Raw genomic sequence first — 15,790 nt, 5'->3', positions numbered from 1 at the left:
AGGGTGGTTTTCACTAATAAATAATGTTTTTATTTTGGACGGACACTATAATTAAAAAATGTTTACTATGTTCAATCTGAATTTACTTTAAAATAAAAAACATCTATATTGATTCTGACTTTTCCATCCAACTCACAGGTTTATCACTGCTTTGAGAACATTCACGGTTTGTGAAACCAGCAGGACCCAAATGCAGATATAAACTGAACATTCCTTTATTTCAAGGCTATGATATATATATATACATAATGACAAAACAGAACACTCACCACAGAACTAGTCAGGGAACAAGACGAACCGACCAAGACAGACAGAAAACCCAGAACTTAAATACACACAAGACTAAACACACAACAAGACACAGGTGAGGAGGGAGGAGAAAACACAGGGGCCCAGGTGAACATAATCAGACAATTAGACACACCAGGGAAACTAATGACAAGACAATAACCCAAAGGAAAACATGACATGGAAAACAGCAAAAACACCCAAACCTACAAAACTATAAACGTAACATAACATGAGAATCGTGACATAACCCCCCCCTCAAGGGACGGATTCCAGACGTCCCAAAAAAACAAAAGTCCATCAGGGTGGGTGGAGGGGGTCTGGAGGACGGCTCAGGACATGGGGTTGGCAGGACCCCCGGCAGAATAGCAGTCTGCGGGACCTCCAACGGCACAGGACATGGGGTTGGCAGGACCCTCGGCAGAAGAGCAGTCTGCGGGACCTCCAACGGTTCAGGACATGGGGTTGGCAGGACCCCGGGCAGAAAGGCAGTCTGCGGGACCTCCAACGACACTTGAGTGGGTTGGTTCGCCAACAGAACACGGGGAGCTGGCGTCGGACAAACAGCTAACAGGAGACAAGGTGCTGGAGTCGGCCGGTATGCCGACAGGACTCGGGGAGCTGGCGTCGGACGGACAGCCAACCGGAGACGAGGTGCTGGAGTCGGCCGGTATGCCGACAGGACTCGGGGAGCTGGCGTCGGACGGACAGCCAACCGGAGACGAGGTGCTGGAGTCGGCCGGTATGCCGACAGGACATGGGGAGCTGGCGTCGGACGGACAGCCCACAGGAGACGAGGTGCTGGAGTCGGCCGGTACGCCGACAGGACTCGAGGAGCTGGTATCGGCCGATGAGTCAGCAGGTGACGAGGAGCCGGATTCGGGACCATGGTTACTGGAGCCGGCACTGAAGCCGGGACCATGGCTGTAAGGTCCGGTTCTGGAGCCGGAAACATGGCTGTAAGGTCCGGCTCTGGAGCCGGAAACATGGCTGTGTGGGCCGGTTCTTGAGCCGGAAACATGGCTGTAAGGTCCGGCTCTGGAGCCGGAAACATGGCTGTGTGGGCCGGTTCTTGAGCCGGAAACATGGCTGTGTGGGCCGGCACTGGACCCGGAAACATGGCTGTAAGGTTCGGTTCTGGACCCGGCAACATGGCTGTAAGGGCCGGTTCTGGGGCCGGAAACTTGGCTGTAAGGTCCGGTTCTGGAGCCGGAACCCTGGCTGCTGGGCGGAAGCCTGGACCCTGGCTGTGTAAGCCAGGTAATGTAGTATGGAAGCAAAGCTGCATGGCCCGGCACTGGAGCACGGAGCCACAGCTGCTGGGGCCTGTTCTGGGGCTGGAACTATGGCTCTTGAGGCTTGAGCTGCTAGCTTGGCCTTGCGACTCCTCCTCTTAGCAGCCGCCTGAATACTCCGTGGACCTCCATAAGCCAGACGAGTTCCAGAATATGACTCCTGGACAGGAGCAGGAACTGGGGCAGAAGCATGGGTTGACTGCAGACGGAACCCACCGAGGCGTATGGTGCCAGGTTGGGAATTGGGAGGCCGGGAGCTAGCATGCCTGGGGCTAGCAGACCGGGAATCACACACAGGGAGGATCTTTGAAATCCAGCCAGGTAAGAACTTCACCATACCTGGTTTCTCTCTAGCCATCTGGCGCGCCTCCGACAACACAGCCTCCCGCTGCTGAACTCCGGGTGCTCTCTTCCATCTATCCGAGCAGTTAGCCAAAAAGAAGGAAAAATGTAATAATTCCAACTCGAACGGATCTACTGGGCCCATTTCTTGATCGGTTCGTACTGTCACTGTTTGTGAAACAAGCAGGACCCAAATGCAGATATAAACTGAAAATGCCTTTATTTCAAGGCTATGATATATATATATATATATATAGCCTATATACAATGACAAAACAGAACACTCACCGCAGAACTAGTCAGGGAACAAGGCAAACGACCAAGACAGACAGAAAATACAGAACTTAAATACACACAAGACTAATCACACAACAAGACACAGGTGAGGAGGGAGGAGAAAACACAGGGGTCCAGGTGAACATAATCAGACAATTAGACACACCAGGGAAACTAATGACAAGACAATGACCCAAAGGAAAACATGACATGGAAAACAGCAAAAACACCCAAACCTACAAAACTATAAACAGAGAACAAAGATTATTCATTTACCCCTTTTAGAAGTGAAGTTATGGTCATTTGTTCTGGGAATGTCCTTTTCGAGGCTGAGACCTGGAAAACAGGCTCAGGGCTTAAAGCACTGCACGTTTTCACAGTGTGAGACGAGACACTGTGCTGGAGAAGTGTCCACGTTTACACACAGCATAGGAACACCTAGGGTCTGAAAGAAGATCTTAATGCCTCAATTTGCTGTTTTTATCTGGAGTTTGAACTTTTTTAGAAACTGAGAGTGAGGGCACTGTGGCCTTTAATTGTTCATAAAAAAAGAGTGTAAAATCTTGCATTTGGAATAAATATATAACCCTAAATACTTTTTTATATGTATAATAAATCTTCAGATACACAACTCTAAATCCGATGCATGCTGATTGGACTCCATGTATGATATATCCGTGAATAAGACCTTCAGGATGTTTTTGTCCCCCCCCCAAGCCTCCTTACCCAGCCATCAGAGGCTGCCTGATGTATTCCCTTTTACCTCTATACTGTTTTTGGTTTGATTACTTTGGATTGTGGAGATTTGGGTTGTCTGAAAGCTAGCCCAGTCGCTGCATGTCAACATGCACTAATATGGATATTTTTGTTTTATTGTGTGTTTGTTTGTCTGTTTGTTTGTGTTTGCATCCTCTGCAGTGTTGTTTACCAGGATGGATTTTATGGTGCAGATATTTATGTAAGTATTATTTATTGGTATGACATTGCATGCTACATCGCCATCTCTGTGGTTTCTGGCCTGTTTCTACGCACATGCAAAATAATACAAACAAATACAAAAAAACACTGCAGAATATTCAGAGAGATTAATATTTATTTATTTATTTTGACTACTGCAAAAACACACAATGCAACAGAGTGGTAACATATTCAGAATGATCCAGAAGTGAACATCACAAGGGCTTACCCAGCTGAACGCAATAGGATTCCTCAATCAGATTTTGGAATGTTGCAGACAGAGGTTCTGTTCAGCAGGATTATCTCCACATGTTAACACCACTTATTGATTTTCAAAATCGAAACGAATCAGGTAAAAAGCTAATGTCAGACAAATAAGCTAAAGGCAGCTAATGTTGGGAGCGATGATGTTATTTCAGAGTTCCAAAAACAAAAGTTGACTTCGAGACGAGTGAACTGAAAGCTGGAAAACGCTCATTTCCTGTTTTTAGGAGTCATTCCTGCACCACTATATTCCCATCACATGTGGAGAAAGGGGATTTGACGAAAGGATTATTTAGGAATCTCATACATTGATGACATTTTAATTCATGATGGTACAACTTGATCCAAAATCTACAGTATTCTTTATTCAACAATTACAAATAAACACAACGTGCAGGCTCTATTATCAGATATTCCAAGCCATTCACTCATGATGTTAGTCTAGACTAGAGTGAGTAAGGCATTCAAAAGTAAACTAAGAGCAGCTTTTTGCACAGCTATACAACAAAATAAAATACATAAATAAATATGATAATGTATTATTGCTATATATATTTATTATAGAAAAATAGGCTGCGTCTCTTTTTATAATATTAAACAGGATTTGCATACACTGAACAAAAATATAAATGCAACACTTTTGTTTTTGCTCCCATTTTTCATGAGATGAACTCAAAGATCTAAAACATGTTCTATATACACAAAATAACCATTTATCTCAAATATTGTTCACAAATCTGAAAAAATCTGTGATAGTGAGCACTTCTCCTTTGCCGAGATAATCCATCCCACCTCACAGGTGTGGCATATCAAGATGCTGATTAGACAGCATGATTATTGCACAGGTGTGCCTTAGGCTGCCCACAATAAAAGGCCACCCTGAAACGTGCAGTTTTGCTTTATTGGGGGGGTCTGGGGGGGTCCGAAAACCCTAGGGTTAAACCCTAACCCTAACCTTATTTAGGCGCAATGGATGTCCACTTGCGGGAGACGACAGACAGTGGTGCGGTTAGCCAAAGTGACAATGGATGTCCACTTGCGGGAGACGACAGACAGTGGTGCGGTTAGCCAAAGTGACAGACCTAATGTTAGACCAATTTACAGGCAATGGACGTCCACTCTCGGGAGAGAGACCTCCAGCATGTGTCCCTGACATGGAGACTCTGTTTATTTCACTCATCCAGGACAGAGACCGGGGAAATCTCCTCTCTGTGGCCCCTCCAAGACCCCCAAAGGACGGACCACAGACCTCCAGCATGTGTCCCTGACATGGGCACCTCCATAACCTTGCACACCGTGAGTCCCCGGACTCCCGGACTTAAGCACTCCCCCACGGACTAAACCCAGATGTTCACACCCTACAGAACTCCATGCCCCTGGTTAACCTAAAGGGGGTGGATTTTGCGGTGCTTTACCGTCGGCACATCGGTATCCATATTCGGCCTTATTCACGGCACCACCACCCCTTCTGTGGAGGATATTCTCATGCTCCTGGTAACCCTTTAAATAGTCTGATACTGTCAGGGCTCATCACCGCACTTTACAAGCCATAAATAATGTTTAAATGGTCGGGGAAAGTGTTTTTAAACGTCTGGAAGAGAGTTGTAGCCTGTCATTTTGCAGGATATCATTTAACATGTAACCTCTCCTGGAAATGCACAGAATATGTCCATTTCCAGGAGAGGTTCCATGTTAAATTATATCCTGCAAAATGACAGGCTATAAGCCAGGAAAAAGTGTTTGAAAGGCGGGGAAAAGTTGTTTAAAATAGTCGGAAAAGTGTTTTTAAACGTCTGGAAGAGAGTTGTTGCCTGTCATTTTGCAGGATATCATTTAACATGGAACCTCTCCTGGGAATGCGCAGAGTATGTCCATTTCCAGGAGAGGTTCCATGTTAAATTATATCCTGAAAAATGACAGGCTATAAGCCAGGAAAAAGTGTTTGAAAGGCGGGGAAAAGTTGTTTAAAATAGTCGGAAAAGTGTTTTTAAACGTCTGGAAGAGAGTTGTTGCCTGTCATTTTGCAGGATATCATTTAACATGGAACCTCTCCTGGAAATGCGCAGAGTATGTCCATTTCCAGGAGAGGTTCCATGTTAAATTATATCCTGCAAAATGACAGGCTATAAGCCAGGAAAAAGTGTTTGAAAGGCGGGGAAAAGTTGTTTAAAATACTCTGATACCTCCAGGGCGCATCACCGCATTTTACAAGCCAGGGAAGGTGTCGGAATCCTGGGTAAACATTGTTTAAATAGTCTGACACCTGGCACTGTATTTGCCCCTGGGAGAGGTTCCATGTTAAATTATATCCTGCAAAATGACAGGCTATAAGCCAGGAAAAAGTGTTTGAAAGGCGGGGAAAAGTTGTTTAAAATACTCTGATACCTCCAGGGCGCATCACCGCATTTTACAAGCCAGGGAAGGTGTCGGAATCCTGGGTAAACATTGTTTAAATAGTCTGACACCTGGCACTGTATTTGCCCCTGGGAGAGGTTCCATGTTAAATTATATCCTGCAAAATGACAGGCTATAAGCCAGGAAAAAGTGTTTGAAAGGCGGGGAAAAGTTGTTTAAAATACTCTGATACCTCCAGGGCGCATCACCGCATTTTACAAGCCAGGGAAGGTGTCGGAATCCTGGGTAAACATTGTTTAAATAGTCTGACACCTGGCACTGTATTTGCCCCTGGGAGAGGTTCCATGTTAAATTATATCCTGCAAAATGACAGGCTATAAGCCAGGAAAAAGTGTTTGAAAGGCGGGGAAAAGTTGTTTAAAATACTCTGATACCTCCAGGGCGCATCACCGCATTTTACAAGCCAGGGAAGGTGTCGGAATCCTGGGTAAACATTGTTTAAATAGTCTGACACCTGGCACTGTATTTGCCCCTGGGAGAGGTTCCATGTTAAATTATATCCTGCAAAATGACAGGCTATAAGCCAGGAAAAAGTGTTTGAAAGGCGGGGAAAAGTTGTTTAAAATACTCTGATACCTCCAGGGCGCATCACCGCATTTTACAAGCCAGGGAAGGTGTCGGAATCCTGGGTAAACATTGTTTAAATAGTCTGACACCTGGCACTGTATTTGCCCCTGGGAGAGGTTCCATGTTAAATTATATCCTGCAAAATGACAGGCTATAAGCCAGGAAAAAGTGTTTGAAAGGCGGGGAAAAGTTGTTTAAAATACTCTGATACCTCCAGGGCGCATCACCGCATTTTACAAGCCAGGGAAGGTGTCGGAATCCTGGGTAAACATTGTTTAAATAGTCTGACACCTGGCACTGTATTTGCCCCTGGGAGAGGTTCCATGTTAAATTATATCCTGCAAAATGACAGGCTATAAGCCAGGAAAAAGTGTTTGAAAGGCGGGGAAAAGTTGTTTAAAATACTCTGATACCTCCAGGGCGCATCACCGCATTTTACAAGCCAGGGAAGGTGTCGGAATCCTGGGTAAACATTGTTTAAATAGTCTGACACCTGGCACTGTATTTGCCCCTGGGAAACTTCAAGGTTATATTCATGTTTTATTATTTATTTAATAATCACATGATTTTTACAAAAACAGTATACACAGTATACATATATACAATAATAATAATAATAATAATATAACAATATACATAATAAAAACATGAAAAGTGGTGAAAATGAGAAAATGTATCCGAAAATAGTGCCTCCTAATGCGGGCATGTGGACAGTAGCCACAGACTCACAGGCACACACACACATGCAGAGATCCAGGGGGCGGAGCACATGGCTTTTTTTACCCAGAAATAAGTCTATGAGAGGCGGGGAGACTCAGAGGACAGGCTGCGTCACCTCACTTTGTAACCCAGGAAAAGAGCAGGAATTCTGGCTGCGTGAGTGTTAAAAGTGCATTCATCTGTGTTAATCCGACAGCCGCAGAGGTGCTGACGCAAAGCAGGCGGAACAAATTGATTATTTGAACCAGGAATAAATGTTTGCAAGGCGGGGAAAGTGTTCCTGCAGCCCCTCCATAACGGTAATAATGATTAGAAATGATTTCCAGGGCAGAAAGCGTTTTTTAAATGTGGAAAAAAATATGTTAAACTGTTTAAAAAGCACAAAGTGATTTGAGTGCAGTTCTCATGTGTCCCCACAGGAGGGCGCGTCGTCCCAGGGAGCACAGTACATGGTGACAAGGTACGATTTATACCCTAAAATAGCATGCTAAGTGTGGGTGGATTAGTTTCAAAGCATGCACACTCTGCTCGTGTCAGACTTCCATCAAATAGACCGGGGAAAACACCTCTCATTAGCCCCTCAAAGACCACCAAAGGACGGACTAAGCAGCTCCAGCACGGCTCCCTCACATGGAGCTCAGGTTATTTCATACCTCCAGGAGAGGGACCGGGAAAACCACCTCTCTGTAGCCCCTGACAGAGCCCCAAAGGACGGACTAAGGACCTCCGGCAACAGTGGCACTTCCATAACCTCGTGCACCGTGAGACCCCGGGCCCCCGGACTTAAGCACTCCCCCACGGACTAAACCCAGATGTTCACACCCTGCAGAATCTCATGCCCCTGGTCACCTTTAAGGGGGGGTGGATTTTGCGGTGCTTTACCGTCCGAACACAAGCATCAATATTCGTCCTCCTTCACAGCAGCAGCAGCAGCAGCAGCAGCAGCAGCAGCAGCAGCAGCAGCAGCAGCACCTGCCCTGCTGCACTTCCATAACCTCGTGCACCGTGAGACCCCGGGCCCCCGGACTTAAGCACTCCCCCACGGACTAAACCCAGATGTTCACACCCTGCAGAATCTCATGCCCCTGGTCACCTTTAAGGGGGGGTGGATTTTGCGGTGCTTTACCGTCCGAACACAAGCATCAATATTCGTCCTCCTTCACAGCAGCAGCAGCAGCAGCAGCAGCAGCAGCAGCAGCAGCAGCAGCAGCAGCAGCAGCAGCAGCAGCAGCACCTGCCCTGCTGGAGGTTCACACTTTAACTTATTTGTATTCGTTTTTTTTTGTTCCCCTCCTCTGCCTTACACATCCTCCCACGCTCGAGCACTCCTCACTCGGACTAAACCCCTCCATGCACACCGCCAGAACCAGAACCTCACGCCCCTGGTGACCTTAAAGGTGTTTGTCTTTGTTTGTTTTTGTACTCCACATAGACAGGCAGGTGTTCAGCACCACGGACAGAGCGGGCCCGCTGCTGCTGCTGCTGGAAGGTGGAACACTTTGAGTCTTTTTATTTTCTCTTTTCTCCCTGCTCCTGCACACACCTTTTGTTACCCTCCTCTGCCTTACACATCCTCCCACGCTCGAGCACTCCTCACTCGGACTAAACCCAGATGTTCACACCCTACAGAACTTCATGCCCCTGGTTACCCTAAAGGGGTGGATTTTGCGGTGCTTTACCGTCCGCACATCGGCATACATATTCGGCCTTATTCATGACACTACCACCCCTTCTTTGGAGGATATTGCAGGATATAATTTAACATGGAACCTCTCCTGGAAATGCACAGAGTATGTCCATTTCCAGGAGAGGTTACATGTTAAATTATATCCTGCAAAATGACAGGCACTGTATTTGCCCCTGGGAACCTTCAAGGTTATACTAATTTTTTTTTTTATTTTTTATTTAATTATCACACCAATTTTACAAAAACAGTATACAAAATAAACATAAATAACAACATGATTAACAGGGGCCTTGGGGCCATATTAGCCGTCTAACTTGTACAGTGCACCGGGGAAAAAAGGTTGAGTCCACGGCCCCTTTCCCCTCATCAGGAGTACCAATCGGTCCTGAAGAAGAGGTATCGCTGCTCTCCGCCCCTGAATCCTCTTCGGAGGTAGCTGACGGTGGTAGACCTCCTTCTGATGATGATGCTGCTGCAGCTGCTGCCGCCGCCCTGAACATGGAGCGGATCTTCAATGCCTCCTTTATTCCAGGCGTATTCGCGTAGAACCGGTCTGCAGTGCTTACGTCGTGGCACATAAACCTAGCCAGAATCGACCTGCTTTCTGGATCTTGGTGATGCTTGATATTGTCAGCCAGGGCAGTGCGCAAGATGGTGAAGGTGACGGCTGTTTCTAGCCCAGCATCAGCCCAAGCCCTCTTCAAGTGAGCGTTCAGGTTCTTGGAAGCCTGCTTCCCCGATGTGAAAAGGAAGAATTCATTCTGAGGACCCGACAAGCCCTCTTTTATCCCCATCCACCGCATGACCCAGCTAAACTCCTTTATTGTAAGCACCAGCTGTGCTTCACCAAATGTCTTGGCAGTCTTGTGATCCTGCACGTGGATGATGTAGCCCTCAGCAGTGCCCCTTCTGTCCGCCTCAAAGACCTCCGTGTTGGTCATGTTTGCATACACACCCGGACGGTGGCCATACAGGAGGCTCCAATGGAGGGTTAGATAGCCATATAGCAGGTACTGGGTGATTGTGGTCGGATTGCTAGCCATCAGGTCAAGGAGATCAGGGATGCGCTTCTCAGCGGCCGCCATGGCGGCGAGAAGCTCCGCCTGGCTCGGCAGACGATCCAGCTTGTCCCTCTTCACCTTAAACTGGTGGAGAGTGACAGACTTTTTCAAATCGTTAATGTTGGCTTTCACCTCTCTGATGATGTGGGTCATATCAGACTGGGTGAGCCTGCACCCCCGGAGCTTTGATGCAGACAAGTACCTCAGGAAATGGTTCACAGTCTTCAGGAACAACAGCGATGTTGTGACTGTCCGGCCCGACTCTGAAATATACTTGCTCCAGCCACGGACCCTCTTTGTGTCTTTTAGAAACAGCCAGTCTGACAGCCGGTCAAAACCATGGGCCATGAATACTATGAAGTTCTTTATCCGGCTGACATTGGACATACAATTCTCTTTCCGTTTTACTGTCGGTGCAAGACCCTCACAATGACCTCTGTATGTCTGAATGTACGTCTCCATGCTTTTAGGCAACGTGATTTCACGCATGGTATTCCGCAGTCCCTTCCCAGTGCACCATTGATTTTGGGAAGAGGGCCAGTCCTTAGCCAGATTAGCTTTCAGCTTATTGGAGACAGACGCACGGGTCTTCTGGCATACAGGGGTCTCACTACAGGAGGCTTCTACGGACCGCATGACAGTCTGCATCGGGGTCTTGCTTCCGGAGGCTTCTGGGGACCGCATCACAGACTTGAGAGGGATCTCACTCGCAGAGGCTTCTATGGACCGCATGACAGTCTTCACTGGGGTCTCACTACCGGAGGCTTCTGGGGACCACATGACAGTCTTCACTGGGGTCTTGCTTCCGGAGGCTTCTGGGGACCGCATCACAGACTTGAGAGGGGTCTCTCTACCGGAGGCTTTGTTGGACCGCATGACAGTCTTCACCGGGGTCTTGCTTCCGGAGGCTTCTGGGGACCGCATGACAGTGTTCACCGGGGTCTCACTACCGGAGGCTTTGTCGGACCGCATGACAGTCTTCACCGGGGTCTTGCTTCCGGAGGCTTCTGGGGACCGCATCACAGACTTGAGGGGGGTCTCACTCGCAGAGGCTTCTATGGACCGCATGACAGTCTTCACCGGGGTCTTGAGAGGGGTATTGCTGCCGGAGGCTACTGAGTTCATGTCGGGGGTACTTGGGATTGCTACGCCCTTAAATCGTATACATTCTTCGTCTTCCTCAAGCAGAGCAGCAGTGGCATTCTGCTTCCTGGGTTTTAGACCCTGTTTTAGCCTGGAGCGCAGGGTCTTCACCTCATCAATGAGGGCATCCTTCTGAGCCCTCAATGCCACATTGTCCAGCCTCACCTGCATGCAGTCCTCTTCGTCACACTCGGTATGTGGGGAGAAGGGTGGAGGGTGCACCGGGTATTCCTCCTCATTGTCTATATCCAATGATGTAGCCATTCCAATGATGGGATTAGTCTCTCGGAGGTCATGGAGCAACTGCAGGGCCACACTATGCTTCAGCCTTGCCATGACCTGATGTGCCTCATCTCGGGAGAACTCAGGGTGGTCACGAGTTACATGACGGTGTAGTTTCCTCCCAGCATACGAACACCCTGTGATGGGACAGGGTTTGGTCCGAACATTTATTCTACCACTGGCCATTTTAAGAATGATGCCTCTTTCATCCAGGTTCCGCACTGCATGTTTGTGCTTAAGGTGCTTATTCAAAGCCAGATAGCGGAGGCTGCACACCGGGCATTCGGTCAACATCCTTCCAAAAACACACACAATGAATTATATTTAAATGGTTTTCTGTTTCTCCGTTTATATGCGTTAGCCAACTGCTGATTGCAACCATGGGTCCGATGCTTCAATGCAGGGAACACGGACCAAGGGGAGGACTTGGGTTACCACCTGGTTAAAATGGTCCCACCTCCGCACCAACGCGACTGGCGATGGGTCCGATACATTGATTGTTTTTTGTTTCATGGTTCTGCCACGAACTCACAAGACAGTTTTGGGTACAAAACGTGGGGGTAACAGTACCTCCGGGCGCTCCGTCCCGCTCCGGCTTTCGCCGCAGCGGGGGGAGGAGGCATTGAACCCCTCGCACCTGCCCCCGGAGGAGGCAGGGGAGTCAGGTACCCGGAGGCGCACGGTGGACGGCCAGGGCGAGACCGCCACACCGCACTGGAGTCAGAGTTCCGAGTTTTTCGAGCCAGGTCCCGGTGAAACGCAGTACGGAGCACCCGGCAGGAACCTCCAGCAGACCCCCCCGCGCGGTTCCCTCGTCCCTCGGAAGAGGCGGAGAGGTGGGTGTTTTTCATCTGCTGGCGGACTGCCGGGGAGAACGTGCTGCTCGGGAGCCAGGCTCAGAGTTAGTGGAAGTGAGAGCCCGTGCACCTGCCTTTTACAGCAGGCACGCGCTGGTATCGGGGTGGGGAGAGAAGGTAGATGCAGAGGCTGCAGAAACAGCCAGAGCATTTCCCCTCTAACACACCCCTCATTTGGTTCATGAGCACTGGGCAGAGTCCCCTGTCAACTCTCCTTATATTCCTCCGGAGACCAGTTGGGAAATGGCAGCATCCCACTTCACCTGGTAGACCAATATCGTTAAATGAGCTCAGTAATGTACTGCACAACATCACATGGGTAAAATGAGCTATATCATGCACTGCAAAATCACATTTGGTTTATTTCCAAAAAGCCTGGAAAAAACACATATCCATCATGTCCTGTAAAATATCATTCTTTGTTTATGTCCGCTCCAGGATTACCCGTAGTTTGGATGAACCGACCGCCAAGCACCGGAAGCTGGACCCGGGGAGGAGGCCCTCCGATGGCGGGTCAAAGTTGATGATACCGCAGCTGGCTGGACACTAGCCGTAGAAGAACACCTGGGCGGGACCAGGCATGTCCCTCTTTGCAGACAAGCATATGTGCTCCCAGGAGCAGAGTCAATCACACAGTTTGGAGGAACCGACCGCCTAGCACCGGAAGCTGGACCCGGGGAGGAGGCCCTCCGATGGCGGGTCAAAGTTGATGATACCGCAGCTGGCTGGACACTAGCCGTAGAAGAACACCTGGGCGGGACCAGGCATGTCCCTCTTTGCAGACAAGCATATGTGCTCCCAGGAGCAGAGTCAATCACACAGTTTGGAGGAACCGACCGCCTAGCACCGGAAGCTGGACCCGGGGAGGAGGCCCTCCGATGGCGGGTCAAAGTTGATGATACCGCAGCTGGCTGGACACTAGCCGTAGAAGAACACCTGGGCGGGACCAGGCATGTCCCTCTTTGCAGACAAGCATATGTGCTCCCAGGAGCAGAGTCAATCACACAGTTTGGAGGAACCGACCGCCTAGCACCGGAAGCTGGACCCGGGGAGGAGGCCCTCCGATGGCGGGTCAAAGTTGATGATACCGCAGCTGGCTGGACACTAGCCGTAGAAGAACACCTGGGCGGGACCAGGCATGTCCCTCTTTGCAGACAAGCATATGTGCTCCCAGGAGCAGAGTCAAACCCGCAGTTTGGAAGAACCGACCGCCAGAGCACCGGCACGAAGCCGGGCCGGCGGAGGCCTTCCGATGGCGGGTCACGTTTGCCATTCGATCAATGTCTTTGCAGACAAGCATATATGTGGTTGTTACGCAGGATCAAATAGGTAGTTTGATGAAGTAGGGTCCTGTGCCCGGAGCAAGGCCAATTGCTGAATGCCGCAGCCGACTAAGGCCGCTATGCCACAGTGGAGGATGAGAGAAACAGGTGTTTGTTTTGCATTCCGCGGCAAAGAGGGGAGGTGGAACTTCCACCCCGCTACGGAACCTGTGGTGGGACCCCTGAGTCAGACGGTTCGTCTTGGAAACGCTTCATATCGGTCGGCCTGGGAGGTAAGAGACACGCAGGGTAACGGACACGCAGGGTTACCCCCACGCAGCCCACGCAACACGGAGGAGGCAGGGGAGTCTGGTACCCGGAGGCGCATGGCCGCAACACCGCACTGGAGTCAGGGTTTCGAGTTTTTCGAGCCAGGTCCCAGTGAACGCAAGACTCCAGCAGGAGCCTCCAGCAGACCCCCCCGACGTTTCCCCCGTCCCTCCCGGCCATCAGAGTCGAACCCGCAGTTCGGAGGAACCGACCGCCAGAGCACCGGCACGAGGCCGGGCCGGCGGAGGCCCTCCGATGGCGGGTCACGTTTGCCATTCGATCAATGTCTTTGCAGACAAGCATATATGTGGTTGTTACGCAGGATCAAATAGGTAGTTTGATGAAGTAGGGTCCTGTGCCCGGAGCCTCCAGCAGACCCCCCCGACGTTTCCCTCGTCCCTCCCGGCCATCAGAGTCGAACCCGCAGTTCGGAGGAACCGACCGCCAGAGCACCGGCACGAGGCCGGGCCGGCGGAGGCCCTCCGATGGCGGGTCACGTTTGCCATTCGATCAATGTCTTTGCAGACAAGCATATATGTGGTTGTTACGCAGGATCAAATAGGTAGTTTGATGAAGTAGGGTCCTGTGCCCGGAGCAAGGCCAATTGCTGAATGCCGCAGCCGACTAAGGCCGCTATGCCACAGTGGAGGATGAGAGAAACAGGTGTTTGTTTTGCATTCCGCGGCAAAGAGGGGAGGTGGAACTTCCACCCCGCTACGGAACCTGTGGTGGGACCCCTGAGTCAGACGGTTCGTCTTGGAAACGCTTCATATCGGTCGGCCTGGGAGGTAAGAGACACGCAGGGTAACGGACACGCAGGGTTACCCCCACGCAGCCCACGCAACACGGAGGAGGCAGGGGAGTCTGGTACCCGGAGGCGCATGGCCGCAACACCGCACTGGAGTCAGGGTTTCGAGTTTTTCGAGCCAGGTCCCAGTGAACGCAAGACTCCAGCAGGAGCCTCCAGCAGACCCCCCCCGACGTTTCCCCCGTCCCTCCCGGCCATCAGAGTCGAACCCGCAGTTCGGAGGAACCGACCGCCAGAGCACCGGCACGAGGCCGGGCCGGCGGAGGCCCTCCGATGGCGGGTCACGTTTGCCATTCGATCAATGTCTTTGCAGACAAGCATATATGTGGTTGTTACGCAGGATCAAATAGGTAGTTTGATGAAGTAGGGTCCTGTGCCCGGAGCCTCCAGCAGACCCCCCCGACGTTTCCCTCGTCCCTCCCGGCCATCAGAGTCGAACCCGCAGTTCGGAGGAACCGACCGCCAGAGCACCGGCACGAGGCCGGGCCGGCGGAGGCCCTCCGATGGCGGGTCACGTTTGCCATTCGATCAATGTCTTTGCAGACAAGCATATATGTGGTTGTTACGCAGGATCAAATAGGTAGTTTGATGAAGTAGGGTCCTGTGCCCGGAGCAAGGCCAATTGCTGAATGCCACAGCCGACTAAGGCCGCTATGCCACAGTGGAGGATGAGAGAAACAGGTGTTTGTTTTGCATTCCGCGGCAAAGAGGGGAGGTGGAACTTCCACCCCGCTACGGAACCTGTGGTGGGACCCCTGAGTCAGACGGTTCGTCTTGGAAACGCTTCATATCGGTCGGCCTGGGAGGTAAGAGACACGCAGGGTAACGGACACGCAGGGTTACCCCCACGCAGCCCACGCAACACGGAGGAGGCAGGGGAGTCTGGTACCCGGAGGCGCATGGCCGCAACACCGCACTGGAGTCAGGGTTTCGAGTTTTTCGAGCCAGGTCCCAGTGAACGCAAGACTCCAGCAGGAGCCTCCAGCAGACCCCCCCGACGTTTCCCTCGTCCCTCCCGGCCATCAGAGTCGAACCCGCAGTTCGGAGGAACCGACCGCCAGAGCACCGGCACGAGGCCGGGCCGGCGGAGGCCCTCCGATGGCGGGTCGCGTTTGCCATTCGATCAGTGAGAAATCAGAAGAGGAAGGGGGAAGAAAAAAGACTAACTTGTCTTTTTGGAGAACCATCAAAAATGGGTGAAAATGAAAAAATGTATCCGAGAATAGTGCCCCATAA

At 50.4% G+C, this 15,790-nt stretch overlaps 1 protein-coding gene across 1 annotated transcript in view; it reads left to right on the top strand.

The window, feature by feature from the left end:
• The window catches only part of LOC307016200 (RNA binding protein fox-1 homolog 1-like), a gene marked incomplete at both ends in the record, with an annotated part of 169,923 nt that overhangs the window by 48,891 nt on the left and 105,242 nt on the right, over positions 1–15,790 (top strand). The window contains 1 exon segment of the mRNA XM_079645243.1: positions 3,120–3,159. Within this exon segment, the coding sequence (XP_079501369.1) occupies positions 3,120–3,159 (40 nt within the window).

Source organism: Notothenia rossii (assembly GCF_949606895.1).
Source record: "Notothenia rossii genome assembly, chromosome: 8".
Taxonomy (NCBI): Eukaryota; Metazoa; Chordata; class Actinopteri; order Perciformes; family Nototheniidae; genus Notothenia; species Notothenia rossii.
Note: the sequence above shows the minus strand (reverse complement) of the source record. Positions and strands in the feature narration are given on the sequence as shown.